General features: G+C 54.6%; 1 protein-coding gene across 1 annotated transcript in view; it reads right to left on the bottom strand.

Moving 5' to 3' along the window:
- Positions 1-2,225: 2,225 nt before the first annotated feature.
- The window catches only part of GNB1L (G protein subunit beta 1 like), a 52,716-nt gene continuing 44,395 nt past the window's right edge, over positions 2,226-10,546 (bottom strand). Inside the window, exon 10 of the mRNA XM_058657015.1 lies at positions 2,226-2,501. Coding sequence (XP_058512998.1) covers positions 2,226-2,501 — 276 coding nt within the window. The remainder of the gene's footprint in view (positions 2,502-10,546) is intronic.

Below are 10,546 nucleotides of genomic sequence, written 5' to 3'. Positions count from 1 at the left end.
GAGCAGTGAGCAGTTGGAAGAGTGTGACTGCCCAAACCACCCTGTATTCCTGGCTGTTTGGGTGGCTGCTTCAGGATGGACTGAAATGGCCCTAACTGTCACAGTTGGTCTGCAGTTCTAGCCTTGTCTTTTCCTTTTATCCCTGGGAATTCCTGACTCCAGTCTTGTCCTTGGTAAATATGTTGGTGAATGCCTGATTCACCAGGCAGCAGCCAAGGGCTCCACATCTGCCCATAAAACAGGGCTGGCCAGCCTGGACCAGTGCTCCCCGTGCCCTGAGACCCTTCAGGGGTTGCAGTCACAGGGCCTGTGGGAGCCGAGCTGCTCTGTAGACCCAGGAGAGTCAATGCTGCCAGGAGCACCACTCCCACGTGCAGATGTGGCAGGGCCCCCGGCTGGAAGGTGGGGCCGCCGCCACGCTCATCTGCACGAAGCATGGGTGAACGGCGCGTTCCGCTCTGGTGTCGACGGCTGTGCTTGGAGGGGGAGGAGGTCATAGCTAGTTGAGAATGAAGCGTTTCTCAAGAACCCCCTGGAGCGATGCTGCCACTCTGAGCAAACAGCCTTTTGTGTGCAGGGTGCTCAGTGGAGTCTTGGCACAGGATGCAGGCGGGAAGCACCTGATGGAGCCTGGTTCCAGGGCGCAGGCGGTGCAGACGCACAGGGACCGGGCAGCCCCCACCCCCACCCGAGTCCTTCCTCAGCTGACCCCTGGGCCTGAGAGTGCCTGGTGCTTGCTAGTGACCATGGTGCCGGCCTCTGCCAAGGGCACAGCAATTCCCTCTGGGGGCAAGGTCCTGGCAGGTGGATGTACCCAGTGGAGGTGGCGCTGCTGCAGCTCTGGGTTCTCTCCTGACCAGAGGGCCCTTCCTGCAGGCAGGCAGCAGCTGTGGCTGCTGCTTTGTCCCCCTGGTTGCCATATGGGACTTCTAAACTGGACCCCCGCGTGTCGGTGAACAAGGGGCAGGGGCTGATATGTGTGCAGGTGACACCTGGCAGCCAATGTATGCTGGCTGCTCTCTCAAGGGGTGTGACCAAGGGCAGGGGAAGGCACTGACCTGGCCACACCCAGCCTCCCTGCAGTCAGGGTACCCAGAGGGCTTTGCTGCCTGACAGGCAAGGGAGGAGCAGATGTCTGTATCTGATGTGCAACATGGGGAGGGCCACAATTCTATCTGGGTCTCCCACTTGGGTGCAGGGGCCCAAGCATTTGGGTCATCCTCCACTGCCTTCCTAGGAGCACTATCAGGAAGCTGGGTGGAAGGTGAAGCAGCTGGGACTCAAACCATGGGCCACTGTCCCTTTCCAGCACTTATGAATGAAGGTGTGATGAGCATTCTCACACACACACACACACACACACACAAAGGAACCACCCCCAGATCACAAAGGGTCCTAGGCTAACAGCCAGGGGACTGAAGGGCACGCTGACACTGGCCCAGCATCTCTGCAGCAGACGCCTGACTGCCTGCCTTGCCCTGCCCACCACCTGCTGCCCTTCCCTGGAAGCCAGCCCCGACCTCCACAGACCCACCTGGGATGCCTGCAGTGCCCCCTCCATGAAGGCTGAGGTGAACCTGTACCTGAGGAAGGACATGTCCAGGGATGTACTGTAAATGCGATATTCCCAGGCCATATAGCTAGGTGTGTGGGGAGGCACTCTTTCACATGTGGAAGGTTCCAGAAGGGCCAGATGCATGGTGATCTGTAACCCCCAGTCCTGGTGATGCAAAGGCTGCCAGGAGCCTACCAGGGGTTCTCTGGGTAGAAGGAGGTAGCACTCCAGGCAGGCGTGGGTGGGGATTCCTCCTCTAGTTGAGGGGTTGAGGGAGGGTGAATGTCTTTTTGGGGAGTCTCCCCCTCGAGGCTAAAGGTTTACATCAAACAGTTTATTGGAAAACACCATCTGGGGTGGGGTGGCAACATGATGAGGCCCCCACACCAGACCCTTTAGCAAGCCGTGGGCACTGGGGGCCTGGATGGACACCAGAGCCACTATCTCATGGAGGTTTCACTACAAGGAAGCGAGTTGCGTGAAGACAGAGAGGCTCCTTGGCTTTGGGTCTGGCTTCTGGCCTGCAGAGGCCCAGCACCATGTGTCTGGTCCCTGACAACCACCCCAGGGTACAGAGAGGGGATGGCAGGTCATGTGCCCTGGTACAGTCGCCATGTGTGCGGGTCAGTTCATCACGTGAGTTGGTGAGGGAGTCACATGCCCTGCATCATCATGTGTTCGGGTGAGAGTCACACGGTTTGGGTGGGTAGAGGGACCAGATGCTGATACGTTGGTCCTTGGAGCCCGCGGCCAGCAGGCCGTCAGCGGCAAAGGCCACGCAGTGGACAGTAGCACTGTGGAAGGTCAGCACGGCCAGCGGCTTCATCTTCCGCCAGTGGAACACGCGGACTCGGTGGTCCCAGCCCGCTGTGGCCAGGATCTTGCCGTCTGGCCGCAGGGTGAGATCTGCAATCCCCGGGTTGGTAAGCTGCTGGGTATGGCACACCTGCGAGAGATGAGACATGTGAGGGTTCCGTGGCAGCTAGCACAGCTGAGGCTGATAGGTGCTTTCCCTGCCAGGGGATTCTCGGGGACCCCACAGGGGCTGCCAGCAATAGGAGGCACTCCCATGGCTGAATGTGACCATGGCCCAGCAAACACCTGCTCACTGGATCCTCAGATTTGTGCTGGGGGAGTGGGAGTGCAGGGTCTGACGTGTGGTCAGCTTGGGATGACATCATGACAGCGGGGCCCCATGGTCCACAACTTTGCTCCCCAGGGCCACCTCCGAATGGTCCCTCCTGGGACCTGGTGCTGGGGGACTAACCGCCTACAGGATGGAGAGCCTGATGAGCCTGTCTGCCTGCAGCCTGCTGTAGGAAATGGATGAGATGGAGATGGGGTGGGGGGTGAGGGGAATGTGAATGAGAGAGACAGTGCTAGGGGCAGGGTGCCACCCCAGTGCCGGGTGAGCCACAGGCCTCCTCCCTTGCTCCTGTGCCACTCCCCATGCCTGCTGCAGGAACCAGAGAACCCACAGTGGTGGTCTTGGTTACATCACACAGCGACTGGTTCTCTGCCATCCTGTGACTCTCAGTGGTGGCCTGGAGGTGAGCCCAAGTGCACTCTCTATTTTCTGACTGTGTCCACTGAGCCAGGCCACAGTCAAACTGAGAGCATGGGGAAAAGAGGACGAAAGGCACCATTGACCCCGTTGACCATTGAGCCGTTCAGCTTTGCTGGTTAGTTCGGAAAGTTAAGTGACCCCTGTGGGTGAGAGCTACTAAACAAGACTCCAGCTTCCTGCTAGTGAAGACTCTGGGAGGTGCTAGTGACTGCTCAAGAGCCTGGGCTCCTGCCACCCACGGGAGAGACATAGGGAGCTCCTAGATCCTGGTTTTGGTCTGGCTTTAAAGGCATCTGGAAAGTGAACCAGGAGATGGGGGACTTCAAGCTCTCTTTTTCTCTTAAAAAAAAAAAAAAGGCAGAAGAATAAGCTTCCACAGTAGCAGCCAAACCCCAAGGAATAAACCTGATGTGGCACAGCCAAGGAGACAGATGGGAGGGAGCGCTTGAGGCAGGGGTGCGCACCAATTTAGAAAAGCACTCCGGATTTCTAGAAGCTGCAGCAAGGAGACCCCCAAAACGGACTGCTACTGGGTCAAGGAAATTCCCATGCTGGCTGGGCAGGAAGACCCTGTGGGAGGACGAGGAAACGTGTGGCGTGCCTCCAGGACGCGCTGTGGCTGCTTCCGTGGGTACGGGTGGTGTGGTGGTGTCCGCAAGGGCTGTCACTCAAGCACGGGGAACAATGGCAGAGACATCTTTGAACATGTAAGGACTCAGTGGAAGACTGCTCCCTCAGCTCTTCTAGAACTCAGGGATCAGCTGCGGCCTTGGAAGAGAGAACAGGGGAACGGTAGCAAGTGGCCTGGCACACAGCGAGGCAGGATTAGACCTAAAACTGAATGGGGATTACTGCTACAGAACCGGTTGTGTAACTACCAGAAACACGGGGAGGGACTGCGAGACTGACAAGGCTGGGGGGGGGGGCGCGGGCTGGTTGTGTGGCTGCTCGCTCACCTGTCACCTGGGGACAAGGTCAAGGCTGCACATCCAAGGGGCTTTGTGAAGCCCACCACGTGCAACAGTAAAGGCGGTATCACCTTCTCTCCTAGATAGCAGCTACATTGTTTTCCTTGTATTTGTCCTGGTACAGGAAGGTGTTTCAAAAACATTTGTTTAAAAATATGGAAACAGGATCTGGTACAATAGCTCAATAGCTCAATAGCTAAATAAGGGGCCTTGCATGCCCCAGGATCCCATATGGGTACCAGTTCATACTCCACTTCCCATCCAGCTCCCTGCTTGTGGCCTGGGAAAGTAAGCGTTGGCTTCAAGCCTTGGGATCCTATCCTACACCTGTAGAGAAGCTTCTGGCTCCCAGCTTCGTATCGGCTCAGCTCTGGCTGTTGTGTTTATTTGGGGAGTGAACCAGTGGATGGAAGATCTTTCTAACTCTCCTTTTCTCTGTAAATCTGCTTTGCTTTTCTATTAATCTTTCAAGAAATGTAAGTCTTAAAAAATTACTTTCCCCTGTCACCACAGAGTATTCAAAGGAGGAGAGCCACGTGTCAGGCCTCCAGGAGCCCTCAGGGAGTTGGGCTGCCAGGGACAGAAGTCACAAGCAGACTGTCTGTGGCACATCACCAGCTGTAGCCGGTCCACCTGCCACAGACACCTACATGGTGATGTCTTCTCTCCATGGTGGCTGTTCTGAAACTGAAGAACAGTATCAAGGACCTACAGGATGACTTGTCCCAGCCCTGGGAGGCAAAGACGTGCCCCTCTGTGCCCTCTCAGGGCTGCTCCTTAGATGCAGGAAGTTTCGACAACCCCACCTGTCCCTGCTTCACCCTGTATGATGTGGTGGGTGGGCTTGGCTGTGAAGGGGCAGATGACAGCCTAAGGGCTGCTGCCCGTGCCTGGGGCACATGGCCTGGCACATGCCCAATGCCTGCCCTGGGATTGGCCCATGGTGTTTCTCCATACGTTCTGCCACTGACATCACGGTGCCCGTCTGGCTTCTCGGCTGTCTCCCAGATCAGTGCCCACTGTCCTGTGAACACAGGCAGTCCTGGGGCTAGGCTCATCCTCCACCTTCATAAAACCACTGGAACCTCCGCTTACTTTCTGTGCTGAAAATCCTTCTACCCAGCTGTAGACGGCAACCTAGGTTGCACTATACAAAGATAAGTGTTACCCTGCTGGGAGAAAAGCAGTCAATAGCTGGCAGGCATCCTGGGCCTGGTTAGTGCCAACTCTGTGCTAACTATACCAGTGTGCCAGCAGAGTTACCTAGTCTATTTTTTTTAAGATTTATTTATTTTTATTGGAAAGTCAGACATACAGAGAGAAGGAGAGACAGAGAAAGATCTTCCATCCACTAGTTCACTTCCCAAGTGGCCGCAACAGTCAGAGCTGAGCCAATCTGAAGCCAGGAGCCTAGAGCCTCCTCTGGGTCTCCCATGTGAATGCAGGGCCCAAGGCTTTAGGTGGTCCTCGACTGCTTTCCCAGGCCACAAGCTGGGAGCTGGATGGGAAGCAGGGATGCTAGAATTAGAACCAGCGCCCATATGGGATCCTGGTGTGTGCAAGGTGAGGACTTTAGCTGTTAGGCTACCACGCTAGGCGCCCCCTCCCTTTGTTTTTAAGATTTTGGGGGAAGAGCACAGAGTGCTTGCCACGACACTGTGGGTACATGCCACTGGGGCCACCCCATGGCCATCAATGCCGCCATGAGCACACTGGGGACGGGGCATGCATTACTAGGGACTGGGGACAGGTTTCAGGAGGGACACTGAGGGCTTATTTAATAAATATAAAATTATTTCTGGGGGCTTTAACATACCAGGCCACTGCACCCACAGATAATCAAGGAAGCTGAGACAGTGTGGCTATGAAAGGGGGATAGGGAGGGCCTTCCTCACAGGCCAAAGCCCCTGCTGGGGCCAGGGGTGGACGGGTTGGGTTAGGTCACAGTACTAATAAGAGTGTTTGGGGGGCCTGGCGGCGTGGCCTAGCGGCTAAAGTCCTCGCCTTGGAAGCCCCGGGATCCCATATGGGTGCCAGTTCTAATCCCGGCAGCTCCACTTCCCATCCAGCTCCCTGCTTGTGGCCTGGGAAAGCAGTTGAGGACGGCCCAAGGCTTTGGGACCCTGCACCCGCGTGGGAGACCTGGAAGAGGTTCCAGGTTCCCGGCTTCGGATCGGCACGCATTGGCCCATTGCGGCTCACTTGGGGAGTGAATCAGTGGGGAGAAGATCTTCCTCTCTGTCTCTCCTCCTCTCTGTATATCTGGCTGTAATAAAATGAATAAATCTTTAAAAAAAAAAGAGTGTTTGGGGGCAGGTCTGGTAGAGATTTTTGGGGGTTGCCTGGACTAAGCTACAGCACTTGCTGGGCTAGGCCACAGTACCACAGGCACACAGAAGAACCAAGGCTGGGAATGGGCCTGATGGGGCATCCTTGAGGATGCCCTGCTGGGCTGCAGTATCCACTGGTGTGCACAAGAGCCAGGCCTGGAGGTGGGCAGGGCTGAAGACATTCCAGGTGAGGTTTCTTAGGGGTCTGGAGGTGGACTGCTGTGCTTGATCCCCAACCTCAGGGAAGATCACACAGACATGTGGTCTGATTCCAGAGCACATGGTGCAGAACTGGGCCGTCTCAGTGGCTGACCCTTGTGCAAGAATGGAGAGCATATCCAGGTGAGCATGAAAGAACACAGCCAGTTCATCTAAGCCAACAGCAGACTTTGAGTACCTCATCAAAAGACGGAAAGGAGCACAGTCTGAGCAACACTGCAGGCCAGGCTCTACAACAGGCACCTGGGTCTGTGGGCACACTGAGGTAGGCAAGGACAATAGCCAACAAGCCTTAGGGAGAATTTTGTGCCTCTGGCATCACTGAAGACCAGTCGAGTGACACCCTTGGAATATTTGTCCCCACAGGGGGGGCCTATCGCAACAATCATTTCTGGGGCCAGGCGCCGTGGCCTAGCAGCTAAAGTCTTCGCCTTGAATGCACCCAGGATCCCATATGATCGCAGGTTCTAATCCCAGTGGTTGTTGCACCTCCCATTCAGCTCTCTGCTCGTGGCCTGGGAAAGCAGTCTGGGATGGCATAGAGTCTTTGGACCCTGCACCCACGTGGGAGACTGGGAGGAAGTTCCTGGCTCCTGGTTTTGGATCGGCTCAGCACTTGGGGAGTGAATCAACGGACAGAAGATCTTTCTCTGTCTCTCCTCCTCTCTGTATATCTGACTTTGTAATAAAAAATAAATAAATCTTTAAAAACCAAAATCATCTCTGTCCCCAGGTACTGATGTAGTATGATAGCAAGGAGTGGCACACTTTTCTTCTTCCCAAAACTCTTCTACCCCTGCTACTCTACGACACAGGAGGGAAAAGTGAAACATTTATCTTACTCATATCACCCACCGCAATCCTAAATGAATCAGAGGCACACATGGGTCTGTGACCCCCTCACCTTTGTAATAAATATTAAAATTTTACCCGGCACAATAGTGAAGTCCTCGCCTTGCATGCACCAGGATCCCATATGGGCACCAGTTCTAATCCTGGCATCCCTGCTTCCCATCAAGCTCCCAGCCTGTGGCCTGGGAAGGCAGGATGGCCCAAGACCTTGGGACCCTGCACCCATGTGGGAAACCCAGAGGAGGCTCCAGGCTCCTGGCTTCGGATTGGCTCAGCCGCAGCCATTGCAGCCGCTTGGGGAATGTATCATCAGATGAAAGATCTCTCTCTTCCTCTCTGTATATCTGACTTTCTAAGAAAAATAAGTAAATCTTCAAAAAATTAAAAAATTTATTAAAAAAACATTTTCCCACAGATATTTTCTATGTACTCTCCTGTCTGCATGAAATAATAAAGCCAAAGACATACAAGCAGTTTATAACTAGATTCCAATGTTAAATCCAGGTCTGTGGTCCGTAGCATGAGGAACACAAAGGAAGGACTAGAGACATCTTCCAGCATGCAGACCATGGTGCGGGTTAAGCTGCCTGCAGTGACGGCAGCCCATAGCAAAGTGAAGGTTGGATCCGGACAGATTTGTCTCTGATCCAGCTCCCTGCTGATGTGCCTGGACGAGCGGTGGAAGATGACCTCTTGGGCTCCTGCCACCCAGGTGGGAGACCTGGAAGAAGCTCAGCTCCTGGCTTTGGATCAGCTCAGCTCCAGCTAGTGTGGCCATCTGGGGAGTGAACCAGTGGCTGGAAGAGTTTTCTGTCCTTCCTTCTCTCTAAATCTGATCTGCCTTTCCAATAAAAGTAAATAAATCTTAAAAGAGGATTAAAACAGTAAGGCTATCCAGATAATTAAAAGCTGTAAAGGAAGAAGCAAGCAAGTGAAAGCTGGATTGGGCTGCACCAGAGCACTTGAAAAACTCAGGGCAGAAGTGGAATGAACAGTCAGGAGACCTCCCCGGGATCCTGGAAGTCCTCTCCAGGTGAGCAGGTGGCTCAGTGTTCCACGTGGCTGCCATCTCACACGTGCTGGTTCCTAAGCCAGCTGAAAGGTGGTCGGGCTCCAGGACAGTGGGGAGCGGGGGCGAGGAGCTGCAGCCTGGCAGCCCTCCCCACCGCGCCACCCGCCTGTCATGTCTTGCAGGTACAGCTGTGTGGGGGTATGCGGCGAGCACTTTTGTTTTCAAGCACATGTGCGAGGCTTATGCACACTGGCCGGGGCCCCCACATTTCAAAGGCCTGATATCATTCCGACCTTGTTCTTTGACCACAGCGTAATTAAGTTAGGACTGCAGAAGTAAAAGATAACGGGGAGGGGGTGTGTGTGTGGGGGGGATGGCCAACATTTGGAACCATAAAAACACTCTCTAATCAGCTCGGGTAGAGGCCAGAGAACAAATAAAAACAGGGTCCGCCTGCAAGTGCGGGCTGACGAGAACAATGACATCCCGCAATCTGCGACCCAGCGGGCTGGGCGGTCCACTTCGCTCAGAGCTGTGCACCCAACGCAGGAAGTAAGAACCAAAAGGACATCTAAAAAAAATTTTTTTTTAAATTTTTTTCCAGGACCAGTGCTGTGGCTCTGATCCTCTACCCTGTGACACCAGCATCCCGTATGGGCACCATTTCATGTCCTGGTGGTCCTGCTTCCCATCCAGCTCCCTGCTTGTGGCCTGAAAAAGCAGTTGAGGACCACCCAAAGCCTTGGGACCCTGCACCCATGTGGGAGACTCAGAAGAAGCTCCTGGCTTCGGATCAGCTCAGCTCCGGCTATTGTGACCACTTGGGGAGTGAACCGGTGGATGGAAGATCTTACTCTCGCTATTTCTCCTTCTCTCTGCAAATCTGCCTTTCCAGTACAAGTAAATAAATCTTAAAAATGTATATTTTCAAAGATGGATGGGGTGGGAGGGCAGCACAGTGCACATGGGTGTGGCCACTGGGAGAAGAGTTTCCCACCTCCAGACAGGTGTCCAGCTGAATAACAGCTTCCCTCACACATTCAGGCAGGGAGGGACCCAAGGCCACTGAGGCCAGTCAGCCCGGCCAGGTGTACTGAGCAGGTGTGAGGGGCAGGCACAGAAAGCTACAGGGACACACTGCCCCCATCCCACCCTCATCTTTTTCTCTGTTTTGAAGTTCCACAGGTATTGGTTTTGTTTTTAATTTGTTTCCATTTTTATCTACTTGAAAGGCAGAGATCTTCCATCTGCAAGGGCTCCCTCCTACAAAAGCTCCCAACAGTCATAGCTGAGCCAGGCCTGAGAGAAACCCAGGGTTCCCTCTGGTCTCCTGTGTGGGTGGCAGGAGACCCCAGGAATGTGAATCTTCACCTGCTGCCTTGCGGGTGCATAAGCAGGGAGCTGGAACCGGAAGCTTAGCCTGGGGGATGCAGGCAGGAGAAGGCACCTTGCACATAGGGCTTCCCCCCCACCCCCCCAGTTGTTTGGATGTTGAAGATAACAGGTGAAAGATGCAGTTCCCTGGTCTAACAGATGGAAGAGGAAGGATCCTTGGATCCTCACCCACAAGGGACCTGAGGGACACGGCTCCCTATCCTTTCAGCATTGTGTTGACCCAACCATCCGATGCCATGAGGTGGTGTCTGAGCTTCTGCCTGATCTGCACAGCCTTGAGCCCCTGGTCCCTGCTGTGTGTGAGCACCAGCCTCCCCCCATTGGTGCCTGGTACAACCTGACTCTGGCTCTCCCATGCTCCTTGCCTATATGTCCACACATGGCAGGCCCAGGCAGCCTGCACTGGACCTGTCTCTCGCTGCTAAGATGGGTGCACACTGGGTAGGATGGGGGTGGCTACGGCCATACAGTGTGTGTGGTAGGGGTGGAGGGGAGGGGAGCCTTTTGTGTCTACAGACCCCAGTTGGTGGGGGTGTTTTCCGGTCAGAGCCCACAGGTATCATTCCCTTGGGCTTTGCTTCTTTATAGGAATTTGCTGACGGCATGACACTTCCCAGAGAGAAAAGAGTTGCACTGAGCAGGTATCCT

The sequence above is a fragment of the Ochotona princeps genome, chromosome 29 (assembly GCF_030435755.1).
Source record: "Ochotona princeps isolate mOchPri1 chromosome 29, mOchPri1.hap1, whole genome shotgun sequence".
In the NCBI taxonomy this organism is placed as follows: Eukaryota; Metazoa; Chordata; class Mammalia; order Lagomorpha; family Ochotonidae; genus Ochotona; species Ochotona princeps.
The sequence above is the reverse complement of the archived record's forward strand: the minus strand, read 5'-3'. Positions and strand labels throughout refer to the sequence as shown.